This window comes from Leguminivora glycinivorella, chromosome 18 (assembly GCF_023078275.1).
Source record: "Leguminivora glycinivorella isolate SPB_JAAS2020 chromosome 18, LegGlyc_1.1, whole genome shotgun sequence".
Classification (NCBI taxonomy): Eukaryota; Metazoa; Arthropoda; class Insecta; order Lepidoptera; family Tortricidae; genus Leguminivora; species Leguminivora glycinivorella.
In genome coordinates this window covers 3,006,546-3,033,136 of record NC_062988.1, presented here as the reverse complement: position 1 = coordinate 3,033,136, position 26,591 = coordinate 3,006,546, and the positions used below count along the sequence as shown (strand labels likewise).

The window sequence follows — 26,591 nt, the reverse complement described above, 5'->3', positions numbered from 1 at the left end:
AAGGCATCAAAATACCCTTTTCCAATTTTTTTGTGCGAAAAACACGCGCTGCTTTCGGGTCTGTTACTTGGTCGATACTGATCGGGCACGGCGAGCGCCCGCGCTTATATCAGTGCAAATACTAGGAAGGCTGGCCACCGCGAGTCGTCTTGTAATAGATGTCTATAGGGGTTGGTCTGTGGTTGCAAGTCACTTGAAGAACTGTCGCAACACTAGCAAGCATAGACAACAGACCTGTCAAACGTCAAACTCGAATGTAAACACGAAAAACATAACCTGTTATAAATGTAAAAACGAAGGCCATTATCGAAGCCAATGTCCACTTTTAAGTGAGGAATCGGAGAAGAAAAAACAGACTAACGCATTTTAGTGTTGTTTTCTCAGTTAAGATTTCAATCAAAGTGACTTTTATGTTGCATACGGCGAACGAAACTTGGCTGCAAAATTAAGTTTTAGACGCTTATTCTTAGACAGTGTCGCAGCGAATAATACGAAAGTACCTGTTTTTTGTGTTCCGGATATTAAGGAAATATCAACGGCTACGAAGTGAAGCGTGAATTAGTCGATGGAATAGATTTTCCTGAGAACATGAAAGGTTACAGTCAAGAATCAGATTACAACAAGTCGAGATGTTGTGATTCTTGAGAAGAAAAGGAATGACGACACAGTCACAGTTTGTGTAGAAAACACAGATTCAGTGGGGGAGTTGACAGAGGAATCTGTGGTTAAATTAGAATTAACCAGCAAAGCTCCAGCGACTCTGAGTTAAAATACCTAGACGTGGAAAATGAAGGTGAACAGCATGAAGAGGAAGTACAGCAGCAGTCCTTAGAAGATATATCTAGAACAGATGCAGGCCTGTCACAGTTGAAACCTGAAATTCAACTGTCTTCAGTAGATGCTTAGCCGAGAAGACCCGAGGTATCACAGAAGTTGCCCACTGTGAAGAACGTCAGAATCAACAGAGGAAGAAACCTGAGCAGTATAGTTTTGCAAATACATGCACCTATGTGGGAGAAGATGAAATGACATATGCGGAAGCTGTCAGTGGTCCTGAGAAACAACAGTGGTTGCAGGCGATGGCCGATGAACTGCAGTCGTTTGAAGACAACGAGGTTTGGGAAGTTGTCGATGCTCCGGTAGTGTAATGCAAGTGGGTGTTGAAAAAGAAACGTGTTTGATGTGACAATAAAGTGAGTTATCATGTGCGGCTTGTAGCTAAGGGCTTTACGCAAAAGCTCAGTGTAGACTATCAAGAGACATGTTCCCCTGTTATTAGGCACTCAATGTTGAGGTTACTGTTTGCCTTAAGTGTACAGTTGAATGTAACTCATTTAGACGTCACAACAGCTTTTCTTAATGGCCAACTTAAAAAGGTATTTCTATGCATTTGCCAGAAGGTTTTCCTGTCAGTGATTTAAACAAGTTGAAATTAAAAAGGGCTGTTTATGGTGTAAAGCAATCATCACTTGTTGGTATAAAAAAAAGTGGATGAATCTTCATGTAAATTAGGATACACAAAATGGAAACTTGAGCCTTGTGTATTTGTAAATAAGCATTATGATAATTTGAAAACTATTGGTGTTCATGATTTTTCTAATATTTTCAAATCATAGTTAAGTTGTAAGTTGAAAAAGTTGAAGTTTCAAACATGGAATGTAAATTAAATGTTGAAAAGCCAAATTGTAATAATAGTGAAGATGTTATTGTTAACTCAAGGTTTATAATTGCATTATAGAAGTGATTAATAATGATATTGTAGAAACAACTGACATGTTAAGTAAAGGTTTACTGGAGGTGAAACAATACAGGTTTATGAAAACACTTAGTGTGGTTTAAAAATGATTTTATTGCTGTTTGTTTGTTGTTAGTAAATCATTTATTTAGTTATTTATTAACCTGTGCTAATTTGTTAACTTTGTAGAGAAAAATATTGTGATATTAAGTTAAGAAAATATTGTTTCCCCGGTTTGCACCTATGAAATATTAGTTTATTTGTTATTTTGATATAGTGGGGGTGTTGTTACTTACATCAAAATAAGTTTAAAATATGGTTACTAGCGCCATCTAGTCAAGAATATGTGTAACATGTGTTTATGCTCCCATATCTGAATATGAATAAATCCGTTACTTGTCAACCGTCATTCGTGCGTTTCATTATAGAATAGGATAACATTTTTTCTGAGTATTAATTCGTTTTAATCCATAGGCAACCCTATAGCCGGTTGCGGCGCACGTGCGGCTCGTTTCTTTGTTTAGAATTTTGTAGGCATTTAAAAAGGCGGCATTTCGTGAACATCAAAGCAGTGGGCCTTCTGTACTTGTACTATTATATATTCTGTGATAAGACCGCCTGTTGTTTACCTCTACATGTGCGCTGTTTTGTCGATTTTTTAACCCCCGACGCAAACACGACGGGGTGTTATTTTGACGTGTCTGTATAGACAGACACGTCTGTATGTCTCTATCTGTCTGTATGTCTGTGTGTGTGTCTGTCTGTGGCATCGTAGCTCTCGAACGGATGAACCGATTTTGATTTGTTTTTTTTTTGTCTGAAAGCTGAGTTAGTCGGGAGTGTTCTTAGCCATGTTTCATGAAAATAGGTCCACTAGGTCGCGGTCGGGGGTTTTTTCAAAATTTTAATTTTGTGGTTAGGTTATTCTATTGTGGCGTGCAATAATAAGTATTAAATCAGTAAACTAATCAATAATTATAGAAATGTAGTGTAAATGAATCCATTAAGTAATATTATAAATGGGAAAGTGTGTGTGTCTGTTTGTTTGTCCGTCTTTTACGGCAAAACGGAGCAACAAATTGACGTGATTTTTTTAATTGGAGATAGTTGAAGGGATGGAGAGTGACGTAGGCTACTTTTTGTCTCTTTCTAACCCCCCCATTTCCCTAAAATACGAAGTGAAAATGTGTATGGAGCATTCTTCAATTTTCTGATTTAACGCGAGTGAGGCCGCGGGCAAAAGCGGGTATTAGGCTTGTGTCGTTCACCAACTATGAACTGTTAGGAATAAAATCCCATCAATGACCGAAATGAACTGAATCTTTTCGTGCTCTGAGAATCGGTCTTTGCTCATTTAGTTCAGTATAGGATCGGCGAGCGCGAGCGGTTTAAATCGAGAACCGTGCGTGTGTGCGCCGACCGAGAGCGAGAGCTACTTAGCAGAGCACCACAAAAACATCAAGGTTTCATATTAAACTTCGGTTACTTACAACATTTCGACCAGGAATGTTACTATCTGTGGTCTATTCGTATCATTTTGACACTATTCGATTCGGTCCCATTCGTTATGATCTTTCCGACCGCAGTGGTCCCTGGTCTGGCTGAACTAAATGAGCAAAAGACCTAAAAGAGCGAACTAGTTCGTGGGAGCGATTGAACGAGATCGGAGCGAGTCTATGGAAAAGTGCAAAAATTGCCGTACAAAATATAGTTCTTTGTTCATAAATACTATCAACGATCAATATTCCTGTTTTATAAAAAAATGCCTTTACGCTTCAAGCTCCGTAAACAATACCGTGCTGATATAAGATAATGCGCCCGCATGCGTTATCTGATGATATACAGTCATTATGCGCAAGCGCATACGGTCGGTCTAGCCGAGGTGACAATCGTTGACGACACGCGATCGAAACGGTCTTGCTCTGTCGCGCCACTACAACGCTTTTAAGGGAAGGAGGTTCTTTAGGCGAATTGCAATTCATTTCCTGTTTTAACTTTTACTGTTATCCTTTTTAACTTTTACTGTTATCGAGTTATAAAAAAAAATAAATTCAATTTAATAAATCAATAAATCTTTTATAACTTAGTATTATTTATTATGAAATGTGACGTCAATTACCTACTTGACACTAACTCGAATGTTATCGTTAAGGGTCTCTCACACCGATTAATTAATTTATTATGTATGGAAACGATGAAAACTTTTTTTTCGAATTTAACAAAAAGTGATATACAAAGTGTTTCCTGATAATGAACCTTAAAAACGGAAAAAAAAACATGGTGTATAAGCTAGCTACGATTCACTTAGGAAGCGTAAGCGGTTGTGAGGTTGGCTACCCAGGCCCCGTAGCCGAATGGCATTTCTACGACGCGAAACGAAAACGAAACGCCGCGAAAGGTAGTCTGGCCCTGTCGCGCCAATACGGAAGAGCGATAGAGATAGATATCTACGAGCGTTTCGTTTCGTGAGCGTTTGTGCATTCGGCTCGCACGCAGGTACCTATGCTAAGCTAAAAAAAAGTCATAAGATAGTAAACTGTACACCATATCTGTGGAAAGGACTTTGACAGTTCTTTTGTTTTTATCGAATGCAGGTGGGCAAACAGCTTGGCGATCGGCAGATGTTTATAACACGCACGACACTTTTGTCCTATTCCACCATAAAATGTTCTTCATACTTCTTGTGCAATAAGAATGTTTTCATTTGAAATTCAAACAGAAATTCCACCTTAGAACAGATGAAGTATAAGGATCATTTAGAAATGAACGCCACATTTTATCGCGGTTTTTAAAGTAGCTGTGACAGCATCTTAATTGTTATCATTAAGTGTCAGCTGCTTATTAGCAAATGTATCAAGAATAATGATATGATCGTTTATTTTTATCGTCAGTTTATACATTCGCTGACGTTAAAATATGTATCAGCTGTATTAAGTGCACACCAGCTGTTCTTTAGTATATTTACATAATTAACTAACTTTATTAATTATGGAAACTTGTTAATTTGTAATACCTTCGACTCAGGTTTACTCTTTCCCTTTGATATGATTCTGAAACATCTCCAAGAGTGAAATTATTCCGGGATAGTTTTTGTTAACATTATAAAAATTATCATCTATATGCTAAGTGCCACTTTAATTTCTAGAGCCATTTTCTGTAAAGAAGAAATAATCCATACATACTTATATGGGCATATTGTTATTAGGAGACCTTTATAATATTTTGAGTTTTTGGCATCCTCCTTGCGTTAGCCCATTATTTGCTACGGCTGTCATGGACGTCTGGGGTCCGATTTAACTTTGTGGTTGTAGCCCTAAGGCCTTGACTTGGCTTTGACTTTGTTACACACTTATATTTATTTATCTTTAATTGTCCACAGGAGGAATGGGCGAAGATCTCCGAGATAATGGCGTCGTTTGGGAGCAAGCTAGTTCGGGAATCTGTGTTTGTGTCCGAACTGGAGCAAGAATTCACCTCCCGCCTCGGTCTCAGCTGTTCTGAGTCTAGTCTGAGTCCATCTGTGGCCTCAAACTTGGGACTTTGGCTTTCTGGCTTGGGGCTACATGACTATGAACCACTTTTCTTGGAAAGCGGCTTCGATGATGTTGATTTTGTGGTGAGTATCCGTTTTATTCTGCTTTTGCTAGTCTATTTGGAGTTGCTCTGTGGTCTCGAACTTGGGACTTTGGCTTTCCGGCCTGGGGTTACATGACAACGAACCACTAAGGGGCACTTGCATCAACGAAAATGGAGGGTTAACCAGAGGGTTAACCCACCATTTTATATGAAATTTGACAGATGATAACCCACTAACCTCGAGTTAAGTGGTTGGTGCAAGTGGGCCTTAGTGTGTTTATTGCGTAGACGAAGCCCCACTTTGCGGAGTTTAAAATTCCATTCTGATTTTGTTAAGTGACATATTCAAATTAGTCACATATTATTTATGAAAATCTTGATTTAATATTTCGTTTCTGATTTGAATAATTAGGTATCAATATATTTTCACTTACTAATGAATCAGTGGTGTGTTTCGGTAGATAAACGAACGTAACAAACGATAATAATGACTAATGACAATAAACGATAACTAACCTAGATTTTTTATTACCCATTGATTAATTTCAATCATTAATTTTGCATTGAATGGTGACAGAAATAAAACCAGTATATTGTTTTGATAACTGAATATTTAATCAGATATCTTTTTATTACGAAAAAGTTTTGTTACGTGAGTTTTAGGTAAAACGAAGATAAATATAATTTTGTATAAAATAAACAAAACCTAAAAAAAACGTACTTCGGAAACGTTTCTCATAAGTTTAAAGAAAATTTCATGCACCTTTTTTAGTTGATGTTTGGTTAAGTGGCGCTAATATTAATATTTAACAATATTTATTGACACAGTCATATCAGGCGAGCATTCACGCCGAAATTCTTAGTATTTTAATCCAGTAGACATCTATTATACAATTTATACATTCGATTTACTTTGGTTAAGATAAGGTTTAGCAAGATACCAAAACCATGTTTATAACTATCATAATATATTATGTTTGGTACAGGCACAGCCATTAATAAAGTAATCCTAGCTATCAAAGGTTAGGAAAGGTCAGCTGTTTCCCTTGCTAACTAATGGAAGTTCGAAATGATATAGACGGGTATTAATGTCAGAGAATATAGGTAGTTAATAATAGTACCTAATAGTGTCAAATAAAATAATATGAGTTAAAAATAGCAGTTTTTACAGAATTACATTCTTACAACATTTACAGCACATACCTACTCTATCTTGCATTACAGTTTATGCAATCATATGCCTGCAAAGATTAGTGCTCTAATACTATGTCCATATTATACACGTTAAACTTCCGTGAGACATATTCAAATAATTAATTGAAATACGGTTGTACTCACGTTATTATATCGCTATTCAGCAATTCCCGTCAACTTTGTACAAAAATTAAGGGAAAAGTTAAATTTGTTTTTATTAATTCCTATTTTGTTACCAAGAATTTCAGATCTATTTCGGACCGTCTTTTAAACATTAATATGCACACTACCTACTCCATTATACGACACTGCCTATTTGTGCCCAAATTGACGTACGTTCTCCGCTGCAGTCACCTTTGGAAGCATCCTAGTCTACTTCTCAAATTAGACTCGCTAATTGAGGACACTCTGTCATCTGTTTTTAATATTCGTTTCGAAGAAAGGTCTTGGACCCAGGCTACTCTGCCAGTTCGGCACGGTGGCCTGGGCATCCGCAAAATTTCTAGTGTTTCGCTCCCAGCTTTCTTATCCTCGGTGCACAGTGCTCAAACCTTGATTGAGAGCATATTAACTCCTTCTCTCGGCACCATAGAGGCAGCCCATTGCACCGAGGCCAAGAACGTATGGCTACTAACCTGTGGCAACGCAGATCCGCCTGACAATCTCTGCTCGCAGAGGCAGTGGGACGAGCCGCTCTGCCGTCTAGTACGGAATAGTCTTGTTGATACGTCAACTAGCTCGGCAGAGCGAGCTCGTCTTCTTGCCACTGCGGAGTGGGAGTCGGGCCTGTGGTTGCAAGCAGTACCCTCACCATCCATAGGCACCTTACTCGACAACTCCACCTTCCGACTGGCGACATGTTTGCGTCTGGGGATTACAACTAACGTCCCCCATCGCTGCCGCTGTGGTACCATGGTAGATAGCCATGGGCATCATGGGCTCTCCTGTGGCAGAAGCGCCGGCCGCATACCCCAACATGCCGGCATCAACGATATCATCCGAAGGGCCTTTGTCAGTGTCAAAGTCCCAGCCATCCTTGAGCCAGTCGGCCTGGCAAGGGACGATGGCAAGAGGCCCGACGGTATGACTCTGGTGCCTTGGAAGTTGGGTCGGCCTCTGGTTTGGGATGCCACGTGTGTTGACACACTTGCGCCGTCCCATCTTCAGGGCACCAGCGGTGGTGCTGGTCATGCGGCGTCTGCGGCCGAAGACCTCAAGCGCCGCAAATATGCTACCCTTGGCAGCAGTTACATTTTTGCGGCGTTTGGTGTGGAAACACTGGGGCCATGGGGGCCAAGCGCGCGTCAGATGTACAAGGAACTAGCGGCGCGCCTTATTGACGTTACAGGTGACCAGAGGGCTGGCCAATATTTTGCTCAACGCATTAGCATTGCCATCCAACGTGGCAATGCGGCCAGCCTTCTGGGCACACTGCCCGGTGGCAGCGACTTGGGCGAGGTTTTTTATTTATAAGTTATTTTAATTTAATCTAATTTATTTTATTTATTATTATTTCTAAGCTTATTTATAGTTGTTATGATGTTTGTTTCTCAATAAATTTTTATCTTTAGATTTTGTTGATGAATTGAGATTTTATTAAGTTTTATTTCGTCATTAAGGTTCTCTAGTATCTATATTTTCTTAATTATAACAATTATCCTGTATATATCTTACGAAAGTCGAATTATATTACTAAATGTTGGTAACAAAATAGGATCAATTAAAATTTGCTGACGTGGCATTGTACAAAGTTGACGGGAATTGCTGTATTGCTGCGACATGTTTCGGGCCAATTCGGAGGCCCCTCTTCAGGCGTATAGGAGCGGTTTGCGGAGTCTAGCCGTCGCGTGAGCTCCTATACGCCTGAAGAGGGGCCTCCGAATTGGCCCGAAACATGTCGCAGCAATAGCGATATAATAACGTGAGTACAACCGTATTTCAATTAATTATGTCCATATTGTCTATTTTATTTTGAAGTAGGTTGAAAATTGCAAATTTCAAACCTAATTTTGCGACTTTATCTAACTGCGATCAGTTAAGGCCAATTTAACATTTGAAATTAAAATAAATATAATTAGCAATAGGGTGGCAGGTTTTCATACGTAGGTACAGTCTATATGACAAAACCAAAATTTATTTACCACAAGAAATATTCTAAGAGGACAAACAAAAACTTTTGTTACATAAACGTTACAGATTTCTAACAGTTTCTTTCTTTTGCAGAACGGTATCCTAGACGAGAACGACCTCCGAGAAATGGGAATAGAAGAGAGCGATAGACAAAGAATATTAGAGTCAGCGAAACAATTACCTCTTAAAATAACTGAAATAAGCAATAATTATAATAACAATAATATAAGTAAAAACCAAAACGAATCCGTAGAAGAATGGTTAAGGAATATAAATCTAGAGATATATAGTGATACGTTTAGGAAGCATTTGTATGTGGATATGGATCGGGTGAGGAGGATTTGGGAGGTGGAGCTGACAGCAGTGCTCGAGATCCAGAAGGCGGGACATAGGAAGAGGATCTTGGCTTCGGTGTCGGGTGAACAGAATGGGCCGGCGAATCATATGGAGGATTTGAATGCTGATCTCAATTCATTGGTGAGTGATTTTGTTGTGCTGATCGAAACGAGATTTTCAGTGTATACTTTTACTTGATTATAGATTCAGTCAACGTTAGCTCGGATATAGTTGCGTGACACTCGGCAATTTTGATAATTTTGGATGTTTTGTCACCCTAGATTACCTAAGTTAGTGTTAAAAATGTACCATGTACGTCCTTGTATGACAAAACTCTAGTAAGAGTTTTCAAATATTAGGAATGTTATTGATACTCAACTGTATATATATACCTACCTATTAGAATATAAAAAACACCATCTTTGCAATTTAAAAAGGATTTAGAAGTTTTTACATAATATCATAATACATGTGTGATACCTTTTAATTTTTAGAAGTTTTTACATAATATCATAATACACATTAAAGTTCAATTAAAAGGTGTCACACAGAAATGTAACAGCCCACTTCAATGATACTAGGGTTCATTTAATATGTAACTTTCTATAGTAAAACACGTGAAACCGACGACGTGTTAAACCTAATATGTTAAGAGTACCACAGTAGCCTTTTCCCATACTTGCACCAAGAGAGTAATAAAGCATTATCGTTATTAAAATCTACAATAAACCTGGCGTGACTATCAAATAAGGAAACCCCATGGGAAACCATAACCCATAACTTAAAATGCAATAACATTCGTACGTACCGCGTCCGTCCAATGCCGTGGACAGCATACGAAACGCATAGACAATGCTATTCTGGTCAAAATACCTAGTCGAAATACGTGACGGTGGCATTAAAGGGGTTACATTAAATATAGTGCAATGATAATATGACGTTGGTGTTGAAGGAATGATAATGAAATTGGCAATTGTTAGTTGTACAGTTTCTTATTTACTTTTATTAATCCATACTTATACTTATTACTTATATATCCATACTAATATTATAAATGGGAAAGTGTGTATGACTGTTTGTTTGTCCGTCTTTCACCCCAAAACGGAGCGACGAATTGGCGTGATTTTTTAAGTGGAGATATTTGAAGGGATGGGATGGAGAGTGACACAGGCTACTTTCTGTCTCTTTCTAACGCGAGCAAAGCCACGGGCAAAAGCTAGTTTTAATATTATAAATGGGAAAGTGTGTGTGTCTGTTTGTCCATCTTGCACGGGAAAACGGTGCGACAAACGGTGGACTTAATGCTTGCTTGTATAGGATAGGCAACGAAATAGTTCATTGAAGCCCAGTCTAGATTCATCACAGTGCAATGTCCTATAAAATGGCGCACCTAAAGTGGTATCGTTGAATTGCAAGTGGCGGCCATTAAAGATGGCGATCAGGGTACGTAGCCAAATGCACATAAACGCTCACGATATCGTTTTCGTAGCTACCTATCTCTATCGCTCTTCCGTGTTGGCGCGACAGAGACAGACTGCGTTTCAATCGGCGTCTAGCGTCATTGTATAGGATAGGCAACGAATTGGCAATTGACGACCGGTCTGGCTCAGTCGGTAGTGACCCTGCCTGCTAAGCCGCGAAAATGTATAGAAATCTGGTAACAAAAAGGGAATTTCATACAAACTGATGAGGACATTTTGGGAAACCTAGTGGATGTTGCTCAGCATCATGGATATCAGCCTTTCAATTTTTATCAAAATGTATGTCGTCAAACTTAGCACCCATAGTGACAAGCTCACGATATCGTTTTCGTAGCTACCTATCTCTATCGCTCTTCCGTGTTGGCGCGACAGAGACAGACTGCGTTTCGATCGGCGTCTAGCGTCATTGTCATTCGGCTAGGTCGGCTGTTCAATCGTGGACGCCGTGGTAAAGAGGATATCCGCGAGGGAGTTGCTTAGATACTACACAATGACAGATGACAGGGTGATGACACTTGAACGAGTGTTTGATACTTTTCACGTCACCATTTTTTAAATGGGGGCTTTTCTTCCCTACTGGGAGAGCAAAGTGACCCTTTTCTGATCAAGGACACATTTTTGTCCATTTATAAAGATAATTTTGCATATGATCTAGACTTCTATTAGATGTTGGTCGTAAAATCAGACTGTAGGTTCCATATAATTATCAAACAAACTATAAATGTACATGTAGAAGGATTTACGCATTATGATAAATAAATAAATAAATAAATAAATATTTAGGACATTGTTACACAGATTATTAATCCCTAGAAGCTCAAGATGCTTGGTTCAGGTACTCAGACAACGATATATATAATTCCAATATTCAATTATAGAAAACATCCATGACTCAAGAACAAATATCTGTGCTCATCACACAAATAAATGCCCTTACCGGGATCATAGATATAGATGATCATAGTTTCTAGGTAAATACTTGATTACGTAATATTACGCCGCCATGCCTACGCTTAAATAGTTATTGGTAATTGAACTAATCGCTTAATTCTTGAAAATAATGCAATATAATTAAAGATGTCGTTATAAATACTAACAAAACCTAAAAAAAAATACAAACACCTCTTTATTGGAAAAAAGCATGTACAAACAACATTTCGTTCTTCAATTTCTTGCATAAGTGCGGTATTGTTGTTTGACATAGTTGCATATAAATGTTGTTTAATATTGTCAACACTGCAATAAAATTATGAACAGAGGCGGTTAAAAGTGTACAAAAATAATCTGGTTTAATATTCCATTACAGTAAGATGTTACGTGTTTTTATTATGGATATAAAACGTAATCATTTCATATGCAGTAAGCGTAACTGGGTCGCTTTTAAAATAAAAATCCAGGAGCGGTATTTCGAGATTAATAACGTACCTATTTATCTTATTTGATATTGATTTAGCTTCAATTTTCGCTCATATTATTAATTTAATTAACACATTAAAATGACAAACCTAATTTACCATAAAGTTTGATCAGTCGAATAAAATAATTTGATAAGGTACAGCGGGGCAAATCCCGACTGGGGGGCAATTGTAACTGATCTATTTTGTCCATTATTAGTATTATTACACTATTGCTGAGTTCCACATGTATCGACGACACGCGTGCCATTTATAACATTGTAAAACATAGAAAAAATGGACCTTCCCCCCCCTTCCAGTTGAATAGTTTCAGCTTGTAGTTAAAAATAAAACAATAGGCATGTATCAATTGTTCTTGATATAAAGATATAAGAGTTATGTACCAAATGAAATCGGTTTGGTTTTAGTATATACGAGTACGTACAATTTAACATTAATTTAATTCATATTAAGTATTCAATTGAATGCTAATTCTTGTGTGTATGAACGACACAGAATATGTTCAGACAGTTTTATCTAGTATATTACGAATGAGTTTGACCTAATAATAAATCGCTGCTACTGATAGTACTGCTGATCTCACATGCGCCCTAGTAGTGATGTGCAAGTTGCGGAAACTTTACAAAAAAATCTTAAATTTCTTGAAAAGTTCACGAAACTTTCACGAAAAATAAAGGGAATTTAAATTTATGATATGGAAAGTTACCGTCCATACAATTGTCCGTACAAAGTATGGAAAGTTTCCGAAGTTTTTCTATGTGAAAATTTCAGAATTTTGGAAACTTTCCGTCGGCACATCAGTACGACCTAGTATCATATAATATAGTGTACCTATGTACAGATGTAGTGCGGAAAGATTTGCCTTCGTTTTGTTACGGAAACGTCCGAACGTGTCATGCTATTTCAGTCAGTCTCAGTACAAGATGTACTGACATTGACTGAACTAGCATGACAAATACGAACGTTTCCGGAAAAATACGAAGGAAACCCTTTTCGCACTACATCTGTACCTGTCTAACATACAACGTACGCCAGTAGAAACAGCGTCGATTATCTGACACGTATTTAATTTTAACTTCTGATTAGCAGAAACGTCTGCAATCGATGCCACTAGGCTTAGAATAAATTTAAAAGTGAAAATGTCTGCCTTGGGTGAGACTTGAACTCACGGCCTCTGGATAGATACTCCAGCGCTCTGCCAACTGAGCCACCAAGACTTCAACCAAGCCAGCGAAATTTTCCACTACTAAGGTCAATGGGACCCGTAGCGACATCTACCGTAAGAGTGTTTAACTTCTTAAACGGCAACCGGAGTTCCAAGTCATATTGGAAATAACGTATAACGTATTTAATTGTCAAGTGGTCCTAATTAGGACAACTTGTTCGATCCAGGTTTAGCCAACTAACTCGGGTGTAACGTTATCCCCAGAGTTGTACTATCCGAACGGTAAACCCAGGTTTTCTGGCTAACTCTTAGAAAGTGTAAGTTGCTCTTATTATAGTTTCACAAACTCACGATTTTACTTTGCGAGAGAAATACCCCAATTAGATCCTTGAATCCTAGAGTTCTATTTTTTAATCAATGGTTCCTCTTAAAGTTCGATAAACTTTCGTTAACGAAACTTGTCATAAAGTACTTGGGTAGGTAAAGTTTATCGAACTTTAAGAGGAACCATTGATTAAAAAATAGAACTCTAGGATTCAAGGATCTAATTGGGGTATTTCTCTCGCAAAGTAAAATCGTGAGTTTGTGAAGTTGAACTTCATTAAAGTTACATTAATGTAACTTTAATGAAGTTCAACTTCGCGTTAGGTCGTCCTTTTCAAAGCCACCCTTACTACCCAAACATTAGTCTCCCAGGCAACCTTATTACTCAAGCTACAAGTTCGATTTTGTCATACAGTCTAAAGCTGATTGCACACCAGTTAAAACACCGTTTTATATTAAACCTATCACTCAATTTTACCCCAAACGATAAGATTAAAATGGCTAATCCTTCCAAATTGCTCATCTCACGTGTAATTATGGTGACACGTGCGAAGGGGGTAGCCTGGCAACGCTGGTGTGATAACGCCTTTATGAGTGGGATGCAGCCCTAATATTCAGTTAAGTATGAAAATGTTGATTACTTCTGATGTGCACTTTGAGAAAGTCAGGTGTACAAAAATTAATGCACATTTTATAACGTTTTTTTGGATGTTCGATATTTCCTAAATACGCGTCACTATTACGGCTCAGCCACGACATTGGTCTAAGCGCGACAGCGGTGAGCGGTGGCCATACATTGGAGCGAGACACAGCGATGGGGCTTTTCATTCGCACGTATGGCTGCTGCTCACCGCTGTCGCGCTTAGACCAATGTCGTGGCTGGGCCGTTATACCTAATCCTAATGGTGATGATATGAACTTACAGTTTAAAGTTTTTAGGTGAGCGTAATATAAAATTAGATTTCTAGCGATTACATCACAAAGATGTACCATCTGTTAAAAAGGCAGATAATTATGAAATATTGATAATTAACAGCGACTAGCGTAACTTAAATATCTTTGAGGGCAATTAAGTAATTTTTATGACGCACAACATAATATGTATATCATAAGATTCCTTACAAGCAAGCATAAGTAAGGCTAGATGTTCTGCTTTATTTTTCTATATTTACAAAAACGTACTTCAGGCATAAGGTTATGACTAGTCCTCTTAAAATAACATTGCATAATAAAACTGCTTTTGAATAGCACAAAGAAAAAGCTAATGTAGTAATATAGTTTTTTCACTGTGTAGCTATGTTCTCTAATAAATGCGACCTTATTGATTCTTTAATCAGATATTAATACATATTTTATTAACGGGTTCCCTCTATTTGGCATAACTTTAATTGTCCGAAACGATTTTCGCATAACAGACTTCGCATAATCGATTTTCGCCGAATGTTAATTTGGCAGAAAACTTATTTGTCATAATCGAAAATAATACGAATAACACATTGTCCGAAATTAAGTTCGCATAATTCTGTTTACGCCGATTATTTTTATGAATAAAATTAATTCGCATAATTGTATTTGGCATATTTCTTAAAATCAGAATATCCACCCATACTAAATGCTGTTAAGAGAGTCGGTTTGGTTAGGTTAGAACTGCGTCCTCAACAAATAAAACATTTTGTCAAGAATTTCGGTTAGGTTAGGTTAGAACTGCAACATTAATATAGTAGTATTACCTATAGTAAAAATTCTGCGTAGTAAATTTCCACTAAACCATGTTATGCAGAAATAATTTATGCATAAAAACCATTCGGCGAATAACCTTTATGCATGAAATATATTCGGACAAACAAAAATATGCCTAGACAAATTATGCGTAACTATACTATGCCATAACAGATTATGCGAAAGGTGAATTATGCCAATATAGATTATGCCAAAAAGAATTCTCGATTGTAAAATTATGCCAAAACAAGGGGAACCTTTATTAACTTGCCGTAAAGTCCTTTCTTCCACAAATTTACTACACACTAAAGCTTTCAATATTTTTCAATAAGGGTCCTTATCCAACGGAAACCCACATGTGTCTTTTAACCAGCGAGTGAAATGCGCGGTCTTTTTTTAATTTCACACGTCGTCGGGCGTGTATAGGTAATTAGTGTTCAATCCTAGGTCTATTCAGGGCCCATTCAGAGCGGCTGGAAGCTGAGTGTACGTGGAATGCCCGTACTATGTGTTTACCGCAAAATAAGGGTTACCCTCATCTGACAGAATAATTTTAGTCCGAAACACACTTCGCATAACATGTTTCGCAGAAACACTTTCGGTCGAATGGTAATTTTGCAGAAAACTTAGTTGGCATTATTACTACCACGCATAAGATACATTTGGCAGAATATTGTTTTACAGAACATTACTTTGGTCGACTTTGGGTTAGCATAATTGTATGTACCATAATAATCTTATAGCATAATATTACATTAGCAGAATTATTACTCGCTATCAGAAAAGAAAAACTGCCCCAGAGTCACCGTTAGGTACGACGACGAGCGAAGCGCGGAGGAGTGTTAGGTATCTTGTATCCCCAGCACATCCAACTCGCTATCAAATATCAAATTACAACTTTATGCCGCCTAAATATTATGCACAAATATTATCTGCAAATGTATTGTTCGACTAGAGGACTATTATGCTCATCAACATTATGACAACAGACGATTCGGTATTACAAAAATCTGCGAAATAATTTGTGCCAAAGCATATTCTGCGTAAGGTGTTTCTGCCAAACTTGACTTCTGCCAAGAACGAAGATACGAATCAAATATATGAGTAAAAAGTTTCTGCCAGATAATAGTGAACCCAAAATAATGTTGAAAGCGAGTTGTTACTAAAGGCTGACCAGAAATATACAGCCTTTAAACGTAATAAGGGCGATTAATGAAACCGGGCATAGAATTCATTAGTGTTATCATCAATTGGGAGGTGTTTTTGAGTTACTCTTAATTTTGACCCCATAATTATTTTTTTTAAAAATTCCCCAGCAGCAATGTACTGTAAACGTGGTGGCGATGACAGTCAATGACAACTATCAGCGAGCGTTTAACGCGAGTGTGTTTTCGTTACATTGCGGGCCGAATTATTTTGTATGGATAAAACATTTATCTCAATTTTAAGAATAGAATAGAATAGAATAGAAATATTTATTTGCATGAATACGTTACAGTAAGATCTTATAAGTAAAATATTTAGTCACAGTATCCCGTCGACATAACATCAACATGCAAATTATTTACAGTTTGTACATGAAGGTACGAGTACTAATTAACTAACTATGAGCATGCAATCATTATACAAAAAAATAAAAAAAATATATATATAAAAATGACAGTAAAGTAAAATTAGGATAGTCAATGAATGAAAAGTAATAATTATAAACTAAGTAAAAGTTATCTAATTACATTTCTTATGTCCTATACTCACCACCGTTAAGAGATTCGCCCGTATTAGGTTTACACCTTGTATGACTATTGTCAGGAGGTCGCTATTATTCTGATGTATGCGGCGACAGTTCTGTTTACTGTACTGTACGAGTACTAATTAACTAACTATGAGCATGCAATCATTATACAAAAAAATAAAAAAAATATATATATAAAAATGACAGTAAAGTAAAATTAGGATAGTCAATGAATGAAAAGTAATAATTATAAACTAAGTAAAAGTTATCTAATTACATTTCTTATGTCCTATACTCACCACCGTTAAGAGATTCGCCCGTATTAGGTTTACACCTTGTATGACTATTGTCAGGAGGTCGCTATTATTCTGATGTATGCGGCGACAGTTCTGTTTAGTATGAACAAAATACACAGTTCGAATGATAATGAAAATCCGCAATAGGATGCGAACTCAATAGTCAATAGTCTAGTAGGGTGCATTGAAGTAATTTCGAGCAAAGAAATGCTTGGGTAATTTCGGAAGAGGAATCTTGACATAATGGAAATAATGGTGATTTTTGTGTGTTTTCGAAATTAGACGACCTTCGAAATTACCCCAATGCACCCTAGTCAATTTTTGAGCAAATATCTAAGGAAGAAATTGTTACTTAATATCATTTAAGATATAATTATATTCTAATCTTGATACAACGCAAAGGTTCTTGTAGATTTTTTATCTAAAGCGCATTATTTGTCATGTTTCTAACACATAATTCCCTTCTTTACTGATATTTACGTACTTTTATTCGGTTTAATTTTACGCCATTTACCTACAGTTCAAAAGGTAACTTTTTAGTTGCCCTTTTGGGCAAGCGGTGAAATTTATAAATAAAATCGTGAAATGTATGAAAAATAGCAATTCGCTAACTCGTATATTCCGTTGAACGCATGCTTTTAACACTGCGTATATCACATAAAGCAACCGCAATGTTTTGGGGTCGGTAAATTTGCTTAGTTCTAAATTAAGATGTGAGCTTATATTACGAAAAACATTTTCCTGTCTTCAAACTTGGTTTATAAAGTCCCCAATGATCATCAAACGGAAACTAACCCTTAGTTGGGGCGCACTAACCTCCGTCCCCATTCATATCCATTCCAACGGAACATTATTCATACAAACCCCGTTTTTATATCAAAATGACACTCGTCAAATTAGACGGCTCATGTCAATTATTTTTCGTGCCTTTGACTACAGTTAATTAAAATTTCATGGTTCGTCTCTTTTTTTCGCTGCATCATTACTTTTGTTTTGCACCTGTGAGGTGTGAATCGGCGCTCGAGTGTCACTTTTCCCCCTTTGTTTTATTGTATGCTTTGTTTAACTTTTTTTGTTTAATTAGCGATGTTTTTGCGAAGGTTGTGCTTTTATTTTCAACTTTCATGGTGAAAGTAAAAGTTGAAAGCTTTTGAGACTAGAGTGTGGCTAATGAAATATTGCCCCAACTTTTGGCGGGAAATTCAAAAAATCTAGGGCTGGTCACACTTGGTATAGTAGGAGATATAGTTTTGATACTAGAAAATATTTTTGTTTTCTGTGCACACTTATATTGAAAATCAATAGAAATTGCTAATATACATATGTACAGAAATTTGACAAAATCTGTTAGCATTTGACGTATTAACCTAAAAGTTTTACGATGGTTATTGGCATTTAAATATTAATAATTAACGTGTATTACAAGAAGTAATGGGGAACGCCCGACTTTCAATCCGGAGGTCGCGGGTTCAAATCCTGGCTCGTACCAATGAGTTTTTCGGAACTTACGTACGAAATATCATTTAATATGTACCACTAGCTTTACGGTGAAGGAAAACATCGTGAGGAAACCTGCATACATCAGCGAAGAAATTCAAAGATTTATGTGAAGTCTCCAACCCGCATTGGGCTAGCGTGGAGACTATATAGCCTGAGCCCTCTCAGACATGAGAGGAGGCCTGTGCCCAGCAGTGGAACGTATATAGGCTAAATTATATTATTTATTTTATTTTTTATATCAAATTACTACTGACCAGTCACTTCACTGATTTCTTCTAAATATTGGTTTTTCGTAAGTAAGTCGTTACGTTCCAATATTTTTATTTTATTAATGCTTCCCAGAGCTTCGAGTTTCTCCTTGTCTTTACACTCTTTTCCTGTTTATGAGATTTAAGTTTTATTATATTCACATACTTAATCAAAGTTATAGGCAAATGTTAGAACTAGTACTTAAAGTATCAAAATATTAATAGATCACCAACCTACTATATTGTTTACGACTTGTAAACATTGCAGTTTTTCATTATATGCCGCTTCACGTCGACTTCGCTCTTGGTTGTAATTATTTATTAGCTTAAACAGCAAATAGCGGACCTCGCTTGGTATCGTCATTGTTATAATATTTAAGATTTACCCTTTAACCCGCGAACAATTTGAACAAGTGACATAAATTGACAGCAGACTTTTAGCCTTTTTTTTAAACCATAGACAATTGGTGATACCACAAGGAAATATCTGTCAACAATATTTGGCTAGCCAGACTCTATTCTTATACATCATTCTCTTGCCCTTATCCCAGTCACTTGGGGTCGGCGCAGCATGTCTTTCTCTTCCATACATCTCTGTCACTCGTCATCTCATCATTAACTTGTTTTAGTTCCATATCATGTCTCACACAGTCCATCCACCTCTTCTTCGGTTTTCCCCTCCCGTTACTTCCACCACCTTCCACATTCATTCGTAATACCTTTCTCGTCACATGCCTTTCATCCCTCCGCATTACATGTCCATACCATGCTAGTCGATTCGCTCTTACTTTTTCAACAATCGGTGCTACTTTCAGGCTTCCTCTGATATACTCATTCTTTATCTTATCCATTCTTGTCACGCCACACATCCATCTTAACATTCTCATCTCTGCCACGTGCAATCTCTTTTCATCCGTCACCTTTAGGGCCCAACACTCTGATCCATACATGACGACAGGTCTGATGACTGATTTATAAATTTTGCCCTTCAGTCGAAGAGGCATCCGGGCGTCACAAATGGTTCCCGTGACCTGTCGCCATTTCATCCACCCCGTGCTAATACGGTTTTTCACGTCGCGGTCGATATCGCCATCACACTGTACGAGCGAACCAAGGTACTTAAAGTCGGAGCAGACTGGCAATAAAATACCATCGAGTTCTATGGCAGCAAAACCAGAGAGACCGCCGAAATCACAAAACATATGTTCTGTTTTTGATCTACTGATCTTCAGGCCAACATTCTCTAGTTTTTGCCGCCACTTCTCGAGTCTGCTCTGTACCTCGAGCCCGTCTTCACCAACAAGCACAATGTCATCAGCGAAAAGCATACACCAGGGTACCTCCTCCTGTATGTCCGACGACAAAGCGTCCATAATAAGGAGAAAGAGGTAAGGACTTAGAGCCGATCCCTGGTGCAAGCCCACCGCGACACTGAACCTGTCGGTGGTGCCGGCAGCTGACCGGACGCGTGTACAACATCGACTGTACATTGACCGTATTAGCTCTACATACTTCCCAGGCACGCATTTCTCTTTCAGAGCCCACCACAAAACCTCTCGGGGTACGCGGTCGTATGCCTTTTCGAGATCAACAAACACCATATGCAGGTTCCTTTTTGCGCGCCTGTATTTTTCGCACAATTGGCGAAGTGCAAAAATGGCGTCTGCTGTACCTCTTCCCGGCATAAACCCGAATTGGTTTTGTGTTATTTCACTCTCTTCTCTCAGGCGTCTCTCTATCACCTTTTCCAATATTTTCATTGTATGTGACATTAGCTTTATTCCTCTATAGTTGTTGCAGTCTTGTACATCCCCTTTGTTTTTGAAAATGGGCACCAGTAAACTGTCGCACCATTCATCGGGGATAGTTTCTTCATGCAACAACTTATTGAAGAACAAAGTCAGCCACTTACATCCATCCTCACTCAACAACTTCCATACTTCTCCAGGTATATCATCTGGACCTACCGATTTTCCATTTTTCATACTTCTCACAGCCATTCTTACCTCATCCATACATATCTCTCTCACTGTACCCATATTTATCGGTTTGTGATCCAGTACATGTCTACTCCACTCATTTTCCTCATTCATTAACCTTTCAAAGTAGCCTTTCCAACGTTCTTTTATGACTTCGTCATTCGTCAGCACCTTTCCTGCATCATCTTTCACGCACTTTATATGTGATATATCCCGGGAAATTCTTTCTCTCGCTTTGGCAAGACGATACAACTGCTTTTCGCCTTTAGGACCATCTAGAGAGTCATACAATTTGTCCTGTGCTGTTAATCTGGCTATAGCAACTGCACGTCTTGCCATCTTCTTGCATTCGGTATACGTGGCCTTTTTTAATTCCTCTTCGGTTTCCTGTCCATTTTTAGCAATTTGCCATTCTTTAAATGCTTGTTTCTTTTTCTTTATGGTTTCCTGCACCTCCTCGTTCCACCACCACGTTTCTTTATCTATGATACCTTTGCCTTTCGATTCACCTAACACATCTTTTGCCACACTCCGTATACAGTTAGCCATTTCTTTCCAACATTCGTCCGCATGCAGTCCGTCCATATCTTTCATCTCTATCATTTTATCTATCACACGCTCCTTAAACATTCTGGCACATTCATCCTTCTCTAGCATTTTCCATCTTATCTTTACAGGGGGCCGCTCTATCCTTTTATGTAAATTGACTCTTATGTTCACATCCATTACAAGCAGTCTATGCTGGGAAGTAAGATGAGACTATTCTTATACAAATTTGTATAAAGTTTTGTGCGTTTTGGCGTAATCTCTCTTATACATTTTCTAGATTAAAAAGATTTGTGCCATTAGGAAAATCCAGTGTTTTATTAGGGGTTCCTAATGTTCATTTAGGTTATTTAGCAGCTATCCTCAGCATAGGTATCCAAAATATGCCTTTTCGACTTGCAAATTACAACCTTTTTGCATTGCTTCGTTACCAGCATTGATTTTAAAACAAATCTTTTGTTCCAGAAAAACAACATAAAGCAGCTAAAAGAAGACATCAAAGAAAAGTTACCAATCTCCGAAAACCTCAAAGCAGTGCCTCCACCAGTTGTTCCTTCACTAGCGCCACCTGGTGGCGAGACGTTAAAACGCAGCAAGAAGAACAGGCCAGCTCCTCAGCCGCCCAGACCTTCAGATCTGGAGATTAGGGCGCCTTCAGAACTATTAGTGGGAGTGCCAGGGGCTCTGAAGACGCAGTGGAAGCATCAGCCATTTGTGCTGGTGACAGGTGCTGTCACTTATGTGGCTAATGTAAGTATAATCTGGGAATTTTATTTTGGATGCGGCTCTAAGAAAAATATTCTGAACATTAATCGATGCACAGTTTATAATCAATAGCGGTATTACCTGTGTCTATTTCATGACTCATGAGTTAAAAAAGCATATTAAATTAAAATTACTGTTCAATGACGTATTTTATACCGAAGTGGAAATATTCGCGAAATTATGTAAGAATAGCAAATGCACACAACTATCGGATTGGTAGGTAATTTGAATCACAAATTTATTAACTTCCTTGACATTTGTAAAGAGAGACAAAAAAAGTCAAGATCAAAGGTGTTTTTAGGTTACCAGTAGTTAATTTTTCTGAATGTGTGCTAATTATTTTCCAGAACCGGTATTTTTTAGGGTTCCGTACCGAATAGGTACAAAAGGAACCTTTATGGTGCCGCTCTTCTGTCTGTCGGTCCGTCTGTCACATTCCTAAATATCTCGAGAACTACTTATGCTATCGATTTGAATTTTAGAATAGTTATTTTACTTTGTTTGGGTTCGGGTTACACTCATAATAATACTAATATTAATTTAGCGTAGATTGATCTAACTGTCATCTTACCTATAAGTAAACTAGCGACTTGCCGCGGCTTCGCATGGGTACTATACCTACATGTAAACCTTTCTCTAGAATCACTCTATCTATTAAAAAAAACCGCATCAAAATCCGTTGCGTAGTTTTAAAATTTAAGCATACATAGGGACATAGGGACAGAGAAAGCGACTTTGTTTTATACTACGAGTATGTAGTGATAGCCAGTAACAGTGACACTAATGGTACCATTTCAACAGTACCTGGGGTCAACGGTGGTGAAAGAGCTCCGAGGAACGGAGTCAACCAAGAAATCCATACAGAAGCTAAAGAAGTCTACCAAAGAGCCCCGGGACTCCCCGGACATCATCCTGTCTATCAGCTACAGGGGGGTCAAGTTTCTCAACACCATCACGAGGGTAAGTTATCGCTATTCCTATTTAATATTTAGTTTTCTGTGCCAATATGGGACTTTCAAAATAATGTAAATCATATCCTAATCAAACACGAAACTAGTTCACCACCTTTGTCTAAAAGATATGTAGGTAATCCGCTCAAAATACAGGTACTTAGGTCACTTCAAATTACATATTTTTAGGCATACCTCGTAGCAGATAGCCTTAGGCTGATCCTGGCTTGATTTCTGATAGATATTCGCCTTTTCTTTATTAACATTGTACTTTTACACAGACCATTTTGTTTTGAGAACAGAAAGCGCTACCCTTTTGTAAAATAAAACATGGGCCAGTTGTTACCCCAACAGAAAGGGTCCATAAATAACCCAAAAATCTTAAAGCATAATAGTTGGCAAGTCTTTGACGGAAGACTGTTTCGTAAAATCATCGGACCGGGGAAAGGGCAAACATCCCTTGGACTTAACAAAGCCCGTCTCCGCTTGACTTTTAATTATGGATCTTCACACTTCATCGAGCCACTGACCAATCTTGCCTTTGTGTTTCTTACAAAAAAGGATTGCTTTTTCTTTTCAGTTTTTTGTAAGGCCATCACGGTTAGTTAGCTCTGCTAATTAATGTTTTCGGTGTTGTGCTCTTTTCAGCTTGACCGGGTTGAATTTGTTGTTTATCAAGTCTTTGATGTTTTATAAATAAAAATTTTAATATTTCTCAAAGGCATAGGTACAAAATAAACATAAATACTTATTTCAAGACCCATACTAATATTATAAATGGGAAAGTGTGTGTGTCTGTTTGTTTGTCCGTCTTTCACTGCAAAACGGAGCGACGAATTGACGTGATTTTTTAAGTGAAGATAGTTGGAGGGATGGAGAGTGACATAGGCTACTTTTTGTCTCTTTCTAACGCGAGCGAAACCGCGAGGAAAAAGCTAGTATTGATTAAAATGAAAATCAATTCCACATCAAGTACTTGTAGCACTTGACATTGTGGATCTCTAGTACGAGTGGTATTTGACGCATCGCGGCTATTGGTTTTCTAATCTATTTAAAGTTATAACATGTTTCTTCTGATATCATATTTAGTTTTTTTATTGTTTATGTATTTAAATTTAAATTTTTGGCAGGATCTGATATGTGAGCACGAGATCCGCAACATCCACTGCGCGTGTCAAGACGCCGACGATCTCACACACTTCGCGTACATCACCAAGGACCACACCACCAAGAGCCACTACTGTCATGTCTTCAGAGTTGCTACTATGGTGAGTATCTTCATCATTATTAGTATCATTTATTTCAAGATTTACTAAGTCAAGTGACTAATCAGTCAGATGACTTCCGCAATTTAAGTTGTACCATGGTGAATGTTCTTTAACGATCCATAGTTAATTTAAGCGTAGTCTGGAGTCCGGACCTTTAGATTAGCTCGACGTATGGTGATGATCTGATAAAGGTTTCGAATGTCGTTTTGATGTAGCCATCTTAACATTGATGTCTAGTAGATATGTACGAAAACGTATCTTTATCATCAAATCTCTCCAAATTTTCTTTCTATGATGTTTGAGTATTCTAATTCATAAGCGCATTGTAATATACCATCTTGAAAACTAAATCTTTATCTTCAATTGTAAATTTCTTTAATTCCAGGACCAAGCGACAGAAGTTATCCTGACCCTCGGTGAAGCGTTCGAGGTAGCGTACCAGATGGCCCTCCGCGAGCAGTCGAACCGCGTCCGCGTCACCCAGTCGCAGGCCAAGACCCCAACCCACGACCCCATGACCACCACCAACAAGGAGAAGCCCATCCTCAACCACGGCAGATCACATTCCATTACCGAGATTAAACTCAACGGCCATCAGCTCAAGATTGCCCCCATGCCTGCCTCCTTGTCCAACGAGGATTTTCAGTCTTCGAGAAATTCCGACGGCTCCAGGAGCCCAAGAACACCGCTTCTTAAAGCACCCATAGCTTCCACTGAAGAGTTGTAAACAGTTTAAGGTTCATGTTTAAATGGCATTTAAAAGCCGTTAGAAATGGCTTCCAAAAGGCTTAAATTTTGTAACGAGGTTAGTATTTAAAGTATTCAAATTACTCGAATTGTTATCGGTCATAAATATAGTGACACTGCGTGACATTTTGCAGCAATGATATAATTTTTCCGGTCTTACGAGTCAAGACTGGTCGATAAAATTATAAGATTATTGACTTTTTTGTATTTCGATTTCGACACTGCTTTTATGAACCATAAACATTATTATATTATATTATGAATAGTTAAATAAACAATTTTACTATTGAATAGTAAAAATAGGGCTGTTGTATTTATAGTAGTTGTAAATGTATATTATTTGTTTAATTTGCAATTTGTGTGTGAATGTTACGACTATTATTGCAATTAGAATTGAGCTATAATTATGATTATTAAACATAATATAGCGTGATAATTTTAAAATTCTGATTAAGCGCGCATAAGAGTATTATTATAACGCGTTTTTAAATAATTTAAATTTTTGGGTAAGGCCTAAAATATACATATGGGCGTTATATTGTACCTTCTGTGCGTTACCAAGTTTTCGATGTCGTGAGTAACAATGTAAATATACTATAATTTAAGATTTCATATAGACTTATATCGAATTGTTGATATTACACATCTTATGACGAGATCGGTGAATACGCCTAAACACATAGTACATTAAACATATCAAACTTATGTTATATTATTACGATTATTCAATTTATTTTGAACACATTAATAGGGAACTGTGTTATATTTAATTTAGATATATAATGTGTTCTGTGAACTTATTTTAACCGATTGTATTATATTTGTACTAAGAATAAAATTATGCATTTCAAAAATGTGTACGAATCCTTCATCAAAAACAACAGTTTTTTATTAATGTGTTTAAATCGTATTTAAAAAAGTTTTAATAATATGAGCTTCCGAAGTTAATTTTGCTCGTAAATTATATATAATGTAATTCGTTGTCTGCGTACAATAATCATGTCTAAAAAACGACAAAAAATATTTTTTTTTTTTTTGGAAAAAAAAATGTTTTCCTCATAGGTGCAAACCGTTTGCTCAAAGCCTTTGGCGTTTCAATTTTTGAATGTAATATCATTTTAGTATTTAATTGTTGTATGACTTGGTATTATCATATTATGTTGTGACATTTGGCATGTTATTTATTTCGAATCTGATCACTTAAGAGATTTCATGTGATGTGATATAAAGAGTAAAAGTATTCAAATGACTACGTTTCTTTCATTTAAGATTACGATACCTTGCGGCTTATATATTTCATTCCTATTAATTTATAAATATTTTAATATGTATATGTAGCTGAGCTTTATATGATTGTTATAGTATGGATCGAGTTATATGTACAATTTCTTAACAATTAAGATGTCTGTCGATGTTTTCTAAAAATAAGGTAGGTGGTATTGCTATTTATAAAATATGAAATAATATTAGCTATAACTGTGTGCC

General features: G+C 37.3%; 1 protein-coding gene across 3 annotated transcripts in view; it reads left to right on the top strand.

The window, feature by feature from the left end:
- Positions 1 to 26,356, top strand: part of LOC125235862 (ankyrin repeat and SAM domain-containing protein 1A-like) — a 131,400-nt gene extending 105,044 nt beyond the window's left edge. For all 3 annotated transcript variants that reach the window (XM_048142480.1, XM_048142481.1, XM_048142482.1), the window contains 6 exons: positions 5,115 to 5,351; positions 8,729 to 9,112; positions 21,842 to 22,126; positions 22,943 to 23,101; positions 24,222 to 24,359; positions 24,745 to 26,356. In XM_048142480.1, the coding sequence (XP_047998437.1) occupies positions 5,115 to 5,351; positions 8,729 to 9,112; positions 21,842 to 22,126; positions 22,943 to 23,101; positions 24,222 to 24,359; positions 24,745 to 25,086 (1,545 nt within the window). In that variant the 3' untranslated portion in view covers positions 25,087 to 26,356. The remainder of the gene's footprint in view (positions 1 to 5,114; positions 5,352 to 8,728; positions 9,113 to 21,841; positions 22,127 to 22,942; positions 23,102 to 24,221; positions 24,360 to 24,744) is intronic.
- Positions 26,357 to 26,591: the final 235 nt, after the last annotated feature.